At 38.6% G+C, this 18309-nt stretch overlaps 2 protein-coding genes across 2 annotated transcripts in view; both read right to left on the bottom strand. All coding sequences in view use genetic code 11, as the record gives it.

The window, feature by feature from the left end:
• Nucleotides 1-6240, bottom strand: part of EGR_05471 (hypothetical protein) — a gene marked incomplete at both ends in the record, with an annotated part of 8072 nt that extends 1832 nt beyond the window's left edge. Inside the window, 5 exons of the mRNA XM_024494720.1 lie at nucleotides 1784-2190; nucleotides 3122-3279; nucleotides 3333-3398; nucleotides 5204-5310; nucleotides 6184-6240. Coding sequence (XP_024350905.1) covers nucleotides 1784-2190; nucleotides 3122-3279; nucleotides 3333-3398; nucleotides 5204-5310; nucleotides 6184-6240 — 795 coding nt within the window. The remainder of the gene's footprint in view (nucleotides 1-1783; nucleotides 2191-3121; nucleotides 3280-3332; nucleotides 3399-5203; nucleotides 5311-6183) is intronic.
• A 2536-nt stretch (nucleotides 6241-8776) lies between these two features.
• Nucleotides 8777-11509, bottom strand: EGR_05470 (hypothetical protein; the record flags this gene model as incomplete). The annotated part of the gene is made up of 4 exons (XM_024494719.1): nucleotides 8777-9061; nucleotides 10649-10736; nucleotides 11295-11326; nucleotides 11387-11509. The coding sequence occupies 4 exons, from the start codon at nucleotides 11507-11509 to the stop codon at nucleotides 8777-8779; spliced, it is 528 nt and encodes a 175-aa protein (XP_024350904.1).
• Between the last annotated feature and the right edge of the window lie 6800 nt (nucleotides 11510-18309).

Below are 18309 nucleotides of genomic sequence, written 5' to 3'. Positions count from 1 at the left end.
CGGTCAAAAGGAGATGCTCTGCCCCGAGGTAACCAAATCACTTGATAAGGAAGAAAAAGAAATTAACATGTGACTTACAAAATTTAGTTATGTTTCTCATGAGTAATACGGCAATTTGGGGAGAGGTCAGGGAGTTAACCGGTCCGATGACAGCAGCTTGCATGCATAGCAGGCAAATAAATACTAAAAGAAGTGTTAACAGCTTGATCCCAACAACTTTTGCTCTTTTGATTGTCTACGGATTTCCACGATGGTACTGTCCACGGTAAAATGTACCACATGTCCAAAGGAAGGTGTTTGTCCAATACGGTGTTTACGGTAAATCGCCTTTTGCCTTGGTCTCTTTTGACATGTCAGCTGAACCTAATTTAATCCCAACTGCCCTCCAATCGGCTCAAATATGGTTCTTCTTCACTTTCTCGCCCTTTTTCTTTTTCCTCCGTGTCCTATGCTGGGCAACAATATTTATTTATTTCACTAGCTTAATATCTACTGGATAAATGAATTTTTGACATCCTGACATTCCACCCGTGTTCCAATGTCAGTCAGTACCCTCTTCACCAAAATTTTCGGGATCATCGTTTGCCTTGCCGACAGCCAAAGTCCACGGTGAAGGGACCGTGATAATAACAGCAAGGTATGGTAGCAGAACAGGATATCACATGGTTTATCACCCAAAAAGTAGAATGCAAAAACTCAAAATGTTAGTATGCAAACTGATTTGCCACAGCTCGTGTATTCAGGCAGGTTTTTAATACATGAAAACAAACATAACGTTATAGATGGACAAATTTTTCACTAAAAGGTATTTCATCGTTTAATTAAAATATACGGGTTTTTTTAAAGGTTAAATATTTGTTAAATTATAAAAAGTTTTGCTTTGCGTATAAAAGTTTAGCAAAAGACGAACGTACCTGTTAAATATTTGATAATAAACTGCTTTACAAGACTTATAATCGGATCAAGCGTTACCTAAAAATGACAGCATCAAAATCATGGTTGAAAAAGTTGGTTCAAACTTTTATGTAAATGCCTAGCTGATCCAATAGAGTAACTTGTTTTAGTGTTTCGATGTGCAAACGTTCAAGGGGGTTGGCAAGCGATGCCGAAATTGAGATCAACTAGGCGCATTTGGGGTTTTTTCTTGCGTTCTAAAAATGGGCAAAGTGTAGGTCTAAAGGGCTACGACAAACTGAAAATGGTTTTCACAAACGACAAATATGTTTGTGTACTGCAGCTGGAGAGAATGATTTGACTTGGGGGAAGAATGACTTTAGAACCGCGAATGATCGTTTACGCCATGCTTAATGCATAGCTCCTACTGGGTCCTCAACTCATTCCATAAATAAGCAACTCTTCTTTTCTGTATTTAAGGACACTGATAAGACGCAGCGTGGGCAGGAAATGCACCACCCTTCTTAAAGATGTCTGTTTTCCTAAGGGAAGTATAGAGTTCTATCAAAGTCTGTAAATTTTTATCCTTTGTACTGCTTCCTGGCAATCCCTCGACCGTGAAGTACGCCCAGTTCTTAGTGTTAAATGTGTCATGTACTAGAGAATTAATCAAGGCAAATAACTTAAGTAATACATGATTTGGATACATTTAGCACAAAGTTTTGGTTCTTTAAGAGTATCCGTTAAGGTGACTAACAACGATCTCAAATTAGGAAAGGTACAATCTAACCAAAGAGTCAAAAAACGATTAATAAGGCTTTGTAGCAGAAATAAGGCCCTTGAAAGAATAAACAATTTACTCCTTACTGCCGACCAAAAAGGTACTCACCTGAACAGTGCGTTCAAAGTATTCCCCATTTGCTTGAATAATTGCAACACGACGGTTGTTTATCTCCCAGTATTGGCGAGGTGCCACTTTAGACTTGGCCTTTGTACTAGGCCTGGTGGGCTGGCCTTTGGACCATGCCAGTAGCCCAGATACCTTCTCATTCGCCAAATGTATGTATTCTGACCGAGTATTATGCTTTCCCTCGTCTTTACAGAAGGCTTGAGACGCTACATAATAAATCAAATTGGCTTTAATAAATGGCAGTGCTCTAACTGCAGCAGCATCACAACTTGTTCCAATTTGACAAAGTACGTCCAATGGTTCGAAAAGTGTAAGTTTTGTCAACGCTGTTATGGGTGTTGAGATAAATGAAGAAAATTCACCCAGGTATATTTGATGAATCGAAACTAACCAAATTCATCAAAATACGACTGTTGCCATAGTTATTTGCAAAGCCTAAAAACTTTTTTACCTGTGATGCTGGTAACCGAATCCCCCGAGGTGCAACTTAGGTGTGCCACTTTTAAACCGTTTTGTTTCTCAAATTACTAATTGAATCCACAGTGGTAAAACTGTATTTTAAGTCATGTAACAGTGATTTAGAGACAAAAGCAAAATAACACAAGATCAATTAAGGGTAGTAGATGAAGCTTTTTAATTTTAAAAACTCTCAGGTTTGTTTATAGCAGTAGCAGCCTTGAGAGCCATTAAAAGCTACGCGATTTGAGGAGTTATTGGCGAAATTCCTTTTTTTAGGTAGAGTATATATTCCCTGTCAAATTTAAAAACCGTTGAGAATGTGCAGCTTTTTTTTCTGTAACATGACAACAGGTCTGATCAATGCTTAGGCTTATCTTTTAACACCATGATTCTCAACGGAAATAGCATAAGAGTTTAGGAAAATACCATCATTATCTTATAATTTCAAATTTAAGTTTAAATATAAGCTTGTTTCTATTCAACACAAGCATTTTACCAGATTGTATATGAAGGACCTGTTCGTTCTTGATGAATGAATAATTAATCCTAATGTTCCTTCGTGAAAGGTATCTTCAAATTTTTGCTGTATATTTTAAACACTAGTAAACAAAATGCAAGACGAATACCTTTGGAAAGACTACAAAGTACTTTTACTTTTTGTATACCTAAGAGTGTGTTGCTAAAATAACAATACCAAATTCTGCCTTTTTAGACCATGAAAAGTTTCCCTTTTAGCTTCGCCTTTTGGTTTGTTTAAATGCCTTTGCAGTGATTGGTGAACCACTTTGAAATAATTAGAGGCAGGGCATGACTTCAACTAAAGCTTTTGGTGGAACCGGTCATTCGACTGCTGCTAACCAGCCGCTGATGCAGGTGAAGTGTGTAGCTTCGGAAAGGAGTAATGCATATTTATGCCGATACACATCTGTAGAACAAATAAATTCGTTTCATTATTAAAGGTCCTTATCTCGACAAAAAGAAACACATTTTCAATTTCTACTTCTACGTGCGCCTTTCTTTTACAAGAGTTAAACTAATCAGTGGGCTACTCCATGTCAATCCCACATACCCCGTTACACGAGTACCACCATCCCACAGGAAGCTAGAGAGTGCCATACCAAAGAACAAAGGTATACTAAAGGATAAAACAGGCAAATAGAGGGCACCATGGTTAACCTGTCGCCTGGTCGACCCAATGCTGCCGCCCTCTGTGCGCTCCTTCTTTATCTTCTGCGCATTGTCCTCCTCCTTCACATTTGTGTGCTGTATGCCCTCCTTCCAGCCACCAGACCTTCATCACAATTCCGCACAATTCTACTGAGTCCACTTCACCGTACCCTAACACCAGTCCGCCTACACTAAATGCCCTCTAATTTATACCTCCACAATATCAGTTCTGCTGCATGACGAGATTCTGTAATGTGACTGATCCGGAGATCCAAATACGTGACTCGTTACTAGACCAGAATGACACAAAGGTCAACAATAGGACAATACTTCGGCGTATGGTGCTTAAACACGGGCGTGGACAGGAACGCTTGACTGTTTATCCCACGTTGCTCATTGCAGGGTCACTTCGTGTAAAAAAGACATCAAGTTTCATTCGGATAAAATTAGGGCAAATTAATTAAAATGAATTAAAAACTTTCATTTGGGTTTCAACTCCTGCCTTGTGAAAACTGCAAATCCGCAGTATGACAAGTTGCAAAAAGTATGGGTGGTGTTGCAAGTAAGGGAAAGTATCAGAGTTGGCCCATAGCCTCGTCTATCCAACGCGTGTTCAATGTGTTGCTGTCCACTGCCACGACCACCAACGATGCTGCATCCACTAGGATAACGATGAAATCTAGGCGTGATATTTTATTTGCTATTCTGCTTCTTTTACATACTCATTATTGGTTTCTGTAACTCCTCCTCCACGGCCTTTGCAACGTGTCGCCATCATTTTATGTTGTTTATACAATCTCTTCCATCTCCTCCGCCCTGTTTCATTCGTTCCCCTGGACGCCTCATCTCAGTCGAACTTACTATATCTCGCTGCGCGATGGAGTCTCTGTTCAAGTCTCTGGTACTCGTACCTCGTAAATTTCACTCCGGTTATATGATGTGGCATCGAGCTGCTATTGGTCGGTTCCACGTCAGGTCGTCCAGCCACCTGATTGACTGGTGCCTCCATGTAGCACCTTTCACTTAAAAGCTTTCAAATTCAAGCAATAAGACTAACTTCTCTACTGTCAGCGACCTTAACCATGGCATTTCCTTTCGCATTTGACATATCGATCCATTCGTCAGAATTGAAGATACTGTGGTACTTGAAGCGGTAGGATGCAGTGCCACGTGCAATTCTTCATCTCCATAATTTTGATTATCGCTTTAAGGATACATTTAGTCCATTAAATGTGTCTTCAGTGGTGTTTATTAACTGTTGTAAGTACAATAGCATCAAGTGTTTTTTTTGGGGGGAGGGTAGAATCTCCCTAAATCTCATCCGGGGTTTTTTTGAAAACCTAGACGTCTCCAGTTTAAAAGATTAGCACAAGAAAATTTGGTTTTGCTGTATAACTTTGTCACTGAGTGCCTTTTCATAACTCCCTTTTTATGTCTCTGTTAAACTAGCAGTTATAGCGTATACCACTTTCAAAAGGGAAAGTGCTAAAGAAACACGCAAATTGGATAGACGTAGTTGAAGAAAGAAACCATGTGTGTGATTTCTCATTCTAAGTATAAAGGCAGATGTATGGCATGTTTTTTGTAGTGGAATTTGTGGGCTTAGCACAATTTTCTTAGTGATCTTGACAATGTAAAGGCCACAAATTCTCATTTACTCGTCATTCCCGGTTTTGGCATAATTGTGAATGTTTACTTAATTAGGTCAGGATTTGATGTGATTAGTGAGAATTCCTTTCTTGATTTGACGAAACGGTAATCCGAATGTCTTACCTTGATTTAGCTTGTTTACGACGAACGGAAAAAGTGAAAAATAGGCTGAATAGAGGAATATCCGAGGCTTTCTTCAAGGCTGGAGAGATGTAGGGTATCACGAGATGCTAAAAAAGGAAAATAGAGTAGTCCTCTTTGTAAGATGTAGTTGCATGTTCCTAGGTCGTCATGAAAAAGTTCCCCTCGCTCACCTTGAAGAACTACGGCAATAAAGACAGAGAAACTACCAACACAACCGTAGTCGAATGCCATTCAGACTAAGAATATTGACAGTGACATTGGCATAAATATGTAGGAGAGAAGGAGGTCTGACCATGGCCTAAAAATCTATGCGGCCTTCTCACATCAACATCATCATTACCATGACCACGTATTTTGAGAAATACCGAGTTAGGTCAATTCAAATTAGTCAATCATAGAAATGAAAAGACAAAACTACTCAACTGCATTTCTGATTCCTGACCTCTCTTGTGGTCTATTTTTCGCTAACGTGTAAGTAGAGATTGCGAAGAAAAAAAACAACCAAGATGAGGAACTGCGGAATTTATTGAGTTAAATTTCGTTATCGACTCTTTAAAAAGGTGCTTGCCACCATGCCTTCTTACTGGTGGTGTAAGGCACACCGAAGAGACTTGAAAGCCCTCTGTCTAGCTCATAATCTTTGTTGGGAGGAGGATACACTAGCGTTCTGCACACATCATTCTACCCACTAGATGTAACGGCATGTTTTCTTCTCCCACTTTCCAGCGAAGGCTAACGTCAAGGCCATGCCAGTGAAGGCTGGTAGGAGAAATATAAAGCAGGAAGACGTGACTCTAGTTTCTAAGTGCTTTTGGAAATTTTTCCTCCTTACTGTGAGATTTGGTTATAAAATTTCTGACGCAAGAAAGGGCGCATCATGCCTTGGCCATTCATGTGGAGTTGCCTTCTTCATTAGCCACCAAAAATTCTTTATTTACTGCAAGTCTATATGACATTACCTTGATTATAAGGCAGAATGCCAAACCAGTATTGTCCCACCAGGAGGTATTTGGCATGACTTCACAAATGTCTTGTCTGATTGGCTGCGGTTATTCTATCTGTCTTATCCTGGGTATGGGTCAGATAAAATGCGCAGATTTAGATCTGCCTCCCGATCTGAAAGTGCCTGTCACGTCCTACCAAACCATTCAGTGTTGCTTCTAAAACTATGATTAGGTGCGGCAGTGGGGAAGTAAGGTTTTTTTAATAACTCACAAAAGTGCTGGGAGGCGGTATAGCCAAGGACCGAACTCCATGACATCAGTTAGAAAAGTGGGCCCGCAAAGACAGAAGAGCTGATACTACCACGCCGTTTGGACAACTGAATGTCAATGCAACGTCATTTTTTCGTGATTTGCAACAAATTGGGAACAAGAGAATTAGATTAGGATGCACAAAAACGATAGGAGAAAGACAAAAAGATGACCGTTAACCACGTGATTGTGCGATAACATTGTAACGTCTGGGATTTACTCACTTTGTCAATCTACTTTGTCATGTAATTTCATGGTTGTCGCCTTTTCGTTTGCATTTTAAAAAATGATGTTTTAAAAGAGAATATCTAGGTGGTGAAATGAGCGAGAGGACAATATCCATGCCTAACGTATCACCCTCTGGTGATTTTACACCCCTAAGAAATACGAAATATCACAAGTACGCCCAGACATATGACCTCGACTTCGCTAAACCAAAAATTAGCCAAGTGACCCAATTCCAAATCGGCCACAACCACATCAGCATATCCTTGTGGTGTTTCAGATGCAGCCTTCGGAGCCTAAGGGGGCCAGTCAAAAGAACTCTTAACAGTTTATAAAGGGCAGGTAAGCAAGAAGCACTTTCCTATTAAATGTACTTGCTTTTTTGCCAACGCCTTGGTAACAGTGGGCCAAGTTTTAAAAATCTATGAAGATGTTAAAAGCCCGTTGAAATAAATCCCCAAAGAAAGCGAATTCTTCATTTGCCGTTACGTATCACGGAAACAAATGACAGCAGCATCAGGTCTCGAACATGTCAGTCTCAAATTAATGAGATCGATATAACTGAACACCGATATTTCCTATCGCTAGAATCCCTGTTTAATTATTCACTTAATTCAACCAAAAAAGAGCTTAAAAATGTTTGCATAAGAATCACGTCAGCATTTTCTTGTTCTACAAAGTGTGGCACATTTATTGAGAGGTGCAAGATTGAATGCACCTAATGTGCCAAGTAAGAGGCACAAATCTTTGCGCCTAATTCTACAAAAAGAGTACCTCCAATTTACTCAAAATACACCAGATATTCAAAACAAATTAAATTCAACTATTTCGTAAATCCTACAATAAAAATATGTGCCTTAAATGATCGATAAATTGCTGCTTTGTGATTAATAAAATCTGCAGATATCGGATTGCTTGAGTGATCGACTTGGAATATTCTCCCTTAAAATAGCAGTTGATAAAGAACGACAAGTGCAATTCTGAACCTCGTTAAGACGATGATGTGCTAAAGCTTATTACGGTGGGAAACTAATTATCCTCATAACTACCTTACTTGGGAAATATTTAAATAATTTTGCAGATTGGTTAAGATGTACGCTTGTTTTTTTTAGACTAAATGGTCCAGAAATGCGGACTTTACGTGTTTTCGCCTATTGAATTATTACCGAAATTCTTGAAATGTTGCAGTTCGTAACGCTTATCAAGGAAGGCCAAACATCATTGTTGAAGTACGGATCTGTAGTAAGGGCATTAACAGCGGCATCAACACGCGAATCAGGGATGGCAGACGGTAGTGCAAACTAGGAGGTCTACCTATGGAGTCATATTCTATGCGAGCTTCTTGCATCATCACTATTAGCATGAGTTTTGATGAATATTTATATCGAATCATGTCAAACCTGTCTAAATTTCCAATTTCCGATTCTTCACTTATAGTTTATCCCTTGACAATACGTGGGAAACCAGCTTTAAAATCAGCAAAACAACCAACGCAACGATTTTGGAAACCTGTTTTTGAAAAAAATTGGCATAGACGCCTTAAAAAGGCCTTACTTGTGGTGTGAGGCGCACTGAGGTGCTTTAATGATCTCTGTCTACTGCAAAATCGCAGCTAGTGAGGGGCTACATCAGCCTAGCCTGACTGAGTCAACCTACTTAATATATTATAAGTAGAAACGGCATCCTTGCTTCTCCCATCATCCAGGGAGGGTTAATGTCAGTCACGCCAATGAAAGCCAATAGAGGAAACATGAAGGAAGAAAGAGCAAGTCTCCTTTCAAAGTACTTTCTAACTTTTCCCCCCCTTCACGTGACGTTTGATTATTAAATATCTGCAGATTCCAAGATTGTGTGAGCAACTGACTTAATTTTATGCCTTTCAAGCCAGCAGTTACTTGAAACAAGTAGTTCAAATGGCACGTAAAGAATCAAAGAAAATATAAACCATGTGAGAAAGTAATGTGAATAAGCCCAATAAATTACTAGTAAAGTTTACAGCGTCAAATTACATGGGGCTCCAGTTACCTATCTTAACATACATATACTTAAACATTTCTACCAAAAAACTTAATTTTTATGCAGAATGAATCGTATAAAAAGCGGCACCTAAAAAGTGACTTAATAAATCATCAGTTTTCACACATTGTAATATTATTTGAAACCTTGAAATAGGTACTACTTTTAAGGTATACCAATGGAAGAAAAGAAATATTATTGTCATATCCACAGCACACATTAAATAAGTAAAAAACAACGATTGGATTCGCTTTTTGTGCAATAAACCAATCAGCATTTGCCATCCCAGTCTACTATTTTGATTGGCTAGCGAAGTATACATATAAACATGTAAAATGGCCCGCTAAAAATTAAAAAAGGGATAATTCAATTTGTGAAACTATTTTTTCCCGGTAACTTTTACTGCATGACTTAATTTTTAACACTCTTAAAGCAGCAGTATTAAGGCAAAAGTCAAATTATTTTGCATTTTCCCTTCATGAAAATTTGTGTTTTATTTTTGAAATTGTCCCATGTAAACCGATTTATTTGTTACCAAGGTATTAAAATCAGTAAAGCTCCTAAATAATCCCAAGGGTAGATGCACGTTGTTTGCTATCATGTAAAGATTAAGCCGTGAATGGTGCTAACAAAACCGCCTTTTGCAGATTCCTTCAGCATGATCAGTCGCACAGCCCTCCTTTGTCTCACCTTCATCGGTATCTGCATTCACTGGAGTCACGGCGCAGAAGCCGCCTCACTTGAACCCGCCAGAGGCTCTGGTGTCTGCAGCCTAGTTCGAAGGCGTCTCATCTTGGAGATCGCGCGACTCATGAACGCCTACGAGATGTGTGTTGAGGGCGGCTCTGACGCTCTCCTTCGGCGCAAGCGTGCACCAGAAATGCTTTGGGACATTGAATGAGTTTGCGTGAGGGAAAAACCACAAAGACTAATTCCGTTTTAACACGCACTCCTCACGCCTCCTTCATTTCGTCCTCCCCCCCCACCCACCACCACCACCACCACCTCACTCCCCACTCCCCGACTTTTCGGTGTCTACTAACCTTCATCCCATAAAAGCACGTGATTAATAAACCGGAACAAGGCCCTGATTTTGCAGAACGCGTTTTGGCGATGATGATGAGGAGGAAAATTAAGAGGTTTTAGTCTGCAAGGGAAAGTTGTTGTATGGTCTCAAGTCGCTGCGGCACAATACCAAATTTGACATTTGAAAGAACATTCGATAATTTTCATAGATTAAGTATACCAATAGCAGCGCTATCTCAATTTTCATTTTACAATCAAAAATTTTGATACGCCGTTTTAATTCTTGTTTGCGCGCCTTTTTAAAATCCCCGACTAGTTTTTTTGACGAGACCCGCATTTGTTAAAATTCAAGGTTAAGTTAGCCCTCTTCTCCGCGGAAAATATCACTCCTTGATCTTAAAGTATTACGTACGCAGTTTTTATTGCCAAACTAATGCATGGCTAATTTGTTGATATACTTCGACAGGAACATTCCTACTTTTTTACGGGATTTTGTCACATTGCGCCCTTATGATCTTCGTCATCTTCAATCCCCTTTCATTTTCGTATAGTCAGTCAAATAAAAAGTACTTTTGATGCACCTTTCTTAACTAGTAGTTACCGCTGTTTTCTAAACTCCTTTGGAAAAAAAATCGTTTCAGATTCTGCAAGATAAATGTGACCACCGAGCACACCAATTAAAACAAATTTGTTCACTTTACATAGAATAACTCATTTGCAAGTAAATTACTACTTAAGCATTTATTTTTAACTGCTGTAAATATGTGGAATGTGAGATTGCTCAGCTTGTCAGTTTTGTCAACTGACAGCTCCACTGCCTGTCCTGTGTTTGTGCCTCCCTTCAAGGGGGCATGTCAGTCCGTACTCCTTAGAAAATGTGCCCCTTTTTCTCCTGTCACTTTACCCTTTTAATGTTTTTTGTAATAGACAAGTAGATACTGTTGACACTGGAAATCCAATCAGCGCTAGCAGTTGTTTTTTTTTGAGCTTTCCTTTAATGCCCAGCTTTATATCAAAAGCTGGGAAAATAAAAGTCGACGTTAAAGTGTTGGTAAAACGCGAGGGTGGAGTAAAAATTACCTCCGCTTAATTGGGGCCTTAAAATTAAGATGAGTGGAACTGCAAAGATGGCAACGAGTCGCATGTGACGGAGATGCTCCAGTGATAAAGCCATCCCGTCCCAAAATTCCGGCAGCTTACATCGGCAGGCCTCCTTCCACGCAAAATGACATCGTTTGGGGTGGGAGGCAGAGGTAACCATCACTAGGCTGGGAGGTGGTGACAACCCGAGGCTGCAGGTCAATGAATGACTCAAGACCGACTTGGTGATAGCATCGCTTCAGGCCAAGACACCATGTTAAACGCTAGAAAATTATAAAAAATTAACCTATTAATAAGTTTTGGGGTGTTTATAACAAACACGGCACATTTTATTTAGTCTGATGGTGCAAAGGTGAGGAGGCAGGTTGGCGACTAGCGGTGAGCTTTGATGTCACTGCAATAATCGGGTGACAAAATCAGGCAGTTTCCTTCGCGGTCATAACTATCACTGGCGTTTATTTGATGGTGGTGGTAAAAAACACTTAATTACTTAAAATTCACCAAACCGGCACTTTTTCTTACTCTAAGTCTATGATTTTACGTTTAATTTGCTAAAACGAAACACTTGAAAGGGCAATAACTTCAAAAAAACAACTTCTTTGTTAGCGGAACATAAAAACGAATTAGTTTGACTGACAAAGCGACTGAAAGGTGTACAAAGCATTGTTTAAACTGCTTGAGTGACTGACCGGGCTTCTCAATTTGGACGGTTTTGGTCACCCCTTTGACATCGTGCTGATCGACTCCAGCCGGTGTACATCCAGCTCTGTTGCACCGTCTTTCAAAAGAGCGCGCCCTGCAGCGTCGTCAAGGATGGTTTAAGTGGTGCCGCTATGCAAGAGACAATCCTTCCTTTCGGGGCTGGGTGTCAAATCTAGAGATCAAAGAGGGAGGGAATCCGCCTTAAATGGTTAAAGTGGTAGAGCTCAATTCCTCATGCTAATTCAAGGGCACTAAAGGGAAAAAAATGAAATGAACTTGTGAGCTCACTTTCTGTGGGACACCCTCATAAACTTGACACCATATTCCAAGTGAATTCCTCCCCAGTAGGGGGCGTTTTTGGATAAACTCAAGCAACTTCTTTATCACCTTTCCTCTTGTTTCAAGGTTGATTGCAAACCCCTAAGGGGTGACTGCTGATGACCTAAGCGGATGAGTAAACACGAGAAGCACCGGAAATGGCGCAGAAAAGGAGACGGGGGTTGCGTAGTTAAAAGTGGAAGAAAACCCAGTTTTATGTTTACCAAGGTGAACTCTCCAGCTTGTACGGTCTTCCTCTCCAGTCACCTTTTATTTGCCCCATTCAAAAACGCAACACACTGTAGTCAGCTGTAAAAAACGTTTTTTTGGCAGTACCGAGCGGAGGCTTAACTTATTTTTTTCGTTTAGTTTACAGACCAAATCTAATAAATTATCATGTTTATTCGATTATTACGTTATTTAAATAAAGTGGCACAAATTTCGTTTTATTTTACTGTTGGAGAGGAAGAGATTTACACCGAAATCCATGGATTTACTGAAATTAACCGACTTGGGAGCGGGACCATCCAAGCATGCGAGTCTAGTGAAATAGTAGTACAGTATTCAAGTAATATATTAAAAACTGTCAAAAAACAAAATTGGTTTACTTTAAGGAAATTTAATTTGACATATAGTCCTGAGTCAAAAGCCTAGAGAAACAGGGGGAGGTGGATGTGCCACATAAAGTGAATTTTTATCAAAGGCCGCAATCTCTTGACAGCAAAATGATCCGTTCTCACAATCATATATCATTTTTGAACCTCATTCTGACCTTGAGAAATATCTATCGCATCAAATCAAGAGGTGTGAAATTATTTTTTCCACTTTCTTAATTAGTAAAAATTAAATTACTGCAGAATTTTCTTGCAGTAGTAGCCACCAGTACAATCAACTGTCTCCTTTTGGACAATGTAACACAAACGTATTGTGAGTAACACTGCTTCGTGAGGCAAAAAAATCAGGTTACTTTTTAAGTCACAATCCAGTTGGTGCCAAAAGCCATTCAATTCACGGAAGCTTAAAAGCTCCAAAGCCTATCAATTAGTTCTAAGTCAGGTTGACTACAATAACTAATTTATGTGGAGAAATGGTGCCAAACGATCCGACCACACTCAACTCTACACATTCTAGACACGTGTCACCTTTGTTCCGCAGCATTGGGCTAATTGTCCACTTGGTGGACAGCTATTCATTTCGCCTACACAATAAACCACAACTTGAGCACGTGTGTGGAAAAAAACTTCTTCAACAAATGTAACCAGGGCTAGTTAATTGAACAATACACCGCACCACTTCATACCGAACGCCTCAAAACTTGTCCAAGATAAGATTTTCGCTTTAGCCTTAAGGCACCATCCTCATAACTACTCTTGCACTGCTTCTAATGCTAACTATCACATTTGCCTGGCATTAACAATCACGTGTGAAATAGTTTGCAAACAAAAGGGACATTGAAAAAGGACTTGTTTACAGCAAGATTGCTTGCGCCTAGTGATATTTTATCATAATGGGAGTGAAAATGCCTCACTTTGAAAAATAATGATAGATTGTAGCAGGAGAATATTTAATGAAAAAGATTATTTGAGAAGCTTTTTGGAGTTAGTATATTCCCGTCAAAACAAATGAATTGCAGATTGTACTTTGGGCAGAGCATAAATTCATGTCTTAGATCTAAGTGTATTCTTTGAAATAGAGAATAATTTGGAACAAACCGATGCAATTGTAACACTTTGTTTATACAAATCTCGGTTTTGGTAACGGGCTATTTAAAGGCTCCACCAGTGTACCCCTGCCGAGCGGCTTGGACCCCTGGGCTATGCTAATAGCCCCAAGCCCTCCTGTAGGTCAGGTTAAAAACTGGATTAGTGATAAGGTAAACTTCAAGTTTGATTAAAAAACAACGTGTTTTGACCATAAAATAATGGTAGTGTGTAGTAGACAACTGAAACTTATCGCCTTCCACAAGGTCATATGGTGTTTGAAACACTGAAAAATGGTGGTAGACGATTGATTAAATAAGTATTTACAAAAACCTTCTCATTATCTCATTTGTGTTAGTGATTGTTTAACTTTGTAAACAAATTGGACTTAAAAGGGTCAAAATTTAGTTATGGACAACTGAGCAATTCACAAAATTAAAAAAATCCTCTTAGTTGGCTCTGTTTTACCCCCAGTAAACAGCTAATCGCAAGAGATCAACACAGCAAATCAACTCAAAAATCTTTAATTTACAAAAATTAAAATTTATGGACTTTAAATTAAATTAAGCGCAAGTTAGGATCGAAATCTTATTAGTGGATTTAAAATAAGAATTCCGTTTGGCAAGTCCAGTAAAAGAGTAAATGCTGATCACTGGAACAAGCAGACAAGTTGGGTGAGAGGACATATTTTATCGGGAAGTTTGGAATAAATAAAAGGGGTATAGATGTCACGGTTAGGCGTGTTCAAAGTGCGTCTCCCCCTCGGGGACCGACGGCGGCCAAACCCTCACGGGACTCATTTTTATTGAGCGCCTCTCGCCTAACGAGGTGCATTCAAACAAGCATTTTTTACAGCAACATCTCCTTTCATATAAATTTGTTTCTATTAGTTACACTTTTGGGACCTACTAAAAAGTGGAGAGCTCATCTTGTTGTGAAAAAAAATCTCATTAATGTGGCTATAACAGTCCTTCGAGATCAGACAGACTTCGGGTGAAATGCTATTTCAACGCCTTGAATAATTCATTTTCAAGTTGTACTGATGTAATTAAAGGCAGATTTGCATAACCGTTCCTCTCCTTAAATATTAAGGAGCATCCAAATGCTGACTTTGTTTTAACCCGAGTAATAGCTCCTCTAGGAAAAAGTGAGAATTGGCAGCTCAATTTATCAGAATAAGAAAACACGAATGCAGCGATGACAAGTACCCGGCTGAAATTAGTTTGTTCCTGTTCACTCTACTTATTTTAATCATTTTTTACTTACAAGGTGAGGAATGATTGTAAAAAGTGGGAATTTGTAAGACAGGTTTGTTTGACTCCACCTCTTAGCAGTTTGTTTGTTGCAGCGGCGGGGGGCTCTGATCATTCACTAGCTCCAATAATACCACACAATTGTAAATGACCTTCCTCTGCTCAGTCTTCTCGATCCAGGGGCCCATAATCTGTAGGTGGAAGAGAAGAAGAATAAAGGCATTTTAAATGTAGGGAAAGGTATTTTGAAGCTTTCGGATTTATCCTTTAGTATTATTTCCCTCTACAATCCAAATAACAGGTTAGTCGGCCGCAAGTGAGTAGCTTAATAAGTAGTATTTTCATAAGCCGCCGATCTTAATCGATAAGTAAGGAATTTAAAAGTATGCTCCAAAAAGTCTGGATGATTTTTGGCCCCTCTCTTTACTACCTCTCCCTCCCTTTGAACTTGTTTTGACTCCGGCTTGCTCCGATATGGTTCTTTCGAAGAGTCATTGATTTACCACGATCATGGGCGGAGAAATACGTCTTTAGAGAGTATAAAAAAGTTGAAAAATTAAACTGAAAGTTGAGCTAATTATGCATGAACACCCATAAACCTCGGCCTCACCGCATGCCACGGTTAACTGAAGATAATGCACTTCAAAGATTACCACAATCTTCTTTACTTCTCTCAAGCAAGCGGTGAGAATTTCGGCTTTCTGTCAACAGACTGACTGACTTAATGACTTGTGATAAAAAAATGCCTTTTTATTGTAAGGTTAAGCAAGGAGACTTTCTTCCAAAGCATGCACCGCCTCACTCCCACAAGACTCGACTTAATTTGTATATGCGGTGAGATGAGGTGAAAAGATTTGTAGTCGAGGATGAAGTTGGGAGATAATACTTTACTCCTCATTTTCCCTAATCACTCTTCTGCTTTTCCGGATACTATACATTTCCATTTTATGGGATCAAACATTCCCCTTGTGAGGTAAAAAAATAGTTTCGAGGTAAAATAAGGATATTTGCTTCAGATGAAAAAAAGGATTGCGGGTTCACAACAAGCTTGTGTCTAGTTTTAAACGAATGACAGACTAAAATAATAATGACTGGTTCAGGAAATAAGAGGAGCTCTCTTCCAGTTACTCAATTATTATAAAAAAAGAGCCTAAGTTTATTTGGTTACCTTATTTAATCAAGTCATCTTGACCTCAAAGACAAAATTTATTTTGCAGGGGGATTCTTTTGCGTCTGAAACAACAGAAAAAGTTACTTATCATCAAAAAAAACACAAGTTGGTAACAAAAACATAACGATTTAAAAAACCTGTGGTGCGATTTGGATTTCCTATTGAAGGTGCAGCTTTTATTTAATAAAATCCTCTCATGAAAATGGCACAAAGAGCATTAAAGTGGCTATCAGAACTACAACTAGAAAAGGGCCTCAGTAGTTAATAGGCATTCATGGAGGTCGCTCTGCTAACTCTTCTTTGTCTAGAGGTGAAGAGTGGAAGAGTAAGGTAAGTGGAGAGGTCATACCTGGATTCTCTATTGCGAGAGGTTTGACCTATAGACATGGGATTATCCCCTCTGTGTAAACAGCGTTGGTAAGGGGTGAGGGGCTTTAATGGTTTTTTGGCCTGTTAGGGAGTGTTCTGAAAAACCTGTTAAAAAGCAAGTTTATTCAATAAAATGCATAATGCGGGATAACTTTATAGAGATGCTTTAAATGTTCCTCACCTTCGCGATAAGTGATCCGAATGAATTGCACATTTGTACACAATCTGGATGTCTCTAACATTTGAAGTATATCCTCATCTTGCAATTCCAGTTACATTTCCTCGAGAACGTAAAATACTTTAATCTAATCTTTCCACAAGCTTGTCAAAGGTAGAACAAAAAAGACAAATAAAAAATATCAGGGTAAAGGTTCACGGACATTTACCATTTAGCAGTACAAGAAATTTACGCGTTTGGATTATAACTTGGCCAATATTGGGGATCTTCAGACTAATGGGATCTGCAAACCACCTGTTGAGAAACGCGTGGTTTGGGATCTCATGAGCCCACTTAAAGATTTAGTCGTACAAATAAATAAACAAATAAACGCGCTTTCAGAAATAATGGAATTTTTTAAGATTTCAGAATGCTCATTTGTACCAACAACAACAACAATCATTCCTTTACTTACTAATGCCTTCAGTAGTATATTTTAACCCAATTCATTTTTAAATTCACGGTTAAGATGGGCTTGCAAGTAAGGAGGAAACAGGAGACGAAATGCATCAAACATATATTCATCAACACAATAAAAACATGAGTATGAAACGGTGCACAAAAAGGAGAAAAAATCGTCTCGGTGATCGACAATGACTGAGTTGGGGACTAAAAATGAAGGTTGTACAAAAGGCGACAAGACGGGTCTAGAAAAACACAATTCATATTTATAAATTCTTTTTTTGGAGAAGGGCGTAATTCAACAAAACGAATATGTAAAAAACAACAATTGTCGTGCGAAAATTATCCACTGTAGTCGTCGTTCTAAAAATTAAGAGAAAGAGAAATTGGTTTTAATTTTGCGTTATAGAAATCGGCTAGTATATATCAAACGCTTGTTAAAAGCTAAGTTTTGTTTTTATACGTGTAACAATGAAGGAAAAATGCTAAAATGTTTTTAAGTTTGATGCAATTCAAGGTAAACCAGTCCCAAACTGGCAAATCAAGTTAGTCCTTTTTAAAAAATCGTTTTATAACATTTTAAAATACAGCCGTAATCGCTAAACATTGTAACTTATGGGCTTGTAGCCTTATATTATAATTACACAGGCAAATGGTACACCATATGACCCTTAAAATGATAACTTGAAGCAGTGGAGATCTAAAGTTGAAGAATCAAGAGAAATGCACCTATTTCCTCAAATTGAGAAAAAAGCTAAAACAAATAATTCAATTTACACATCTATAAACCAGATGGTGACTAATGCATTAAAATAGCATTTTAAAATGTCGAATATTTGATTGACGGAAAAAGTAATACTTTTAATTGCTCTGTAGAAACTAAACAATATTACTGTATTGCCTGTCTTCAAAAGTAAACGGCGTTGCGACTAAAACTGATCACAAATAGTCGGAGTTGTTTGCTAAATAAAGACAATTCAGTAAAACAATTACAACTTAGCCCCTACGTTGACTGCGTATATTAATCCTAAAATTCCTACTTTTAACCCCTTAGAATGTAAATATTCATAACTATTTGGAGTACTAAATGCTCAAATTTAGTAATTTAACATGTGAAAGACAATTAATGTCCAAAAATCCCCTTACATGCAAGCAAACGACAATATCCACGGTGATGTCAAAATTGGTAATTGTTTTTATTAAAATGCTTCATTCGTTGCAAAAATTTCGAGTTAATTACATTGAACTAAAATAGTACAGCACTCAAGTCAAGATGATGGATCAGTTCTTACTCCAAGTTTTTCATCTCACTTTATTCATTTAGGTGGGATT

The sequence above is a fragment of the Echinococcus granulosus genome (assembly GCF_000524195.1).
Source record: "Echinococcus granulosus chromosome Unknown EG_S00040, whole genome shotgun sequence".
NCBI classification, from domain to species: domain Eukaryota; kingdom Metazoa; phylum Platyhelminthes; class Cestoda; order Cyclophyllidea; family Taeniidae; genus Echinococcus; species Echinococcus granulosus.
This window is presented reverse-complemented; position numbering and strand designations above follow the sequence as displayed.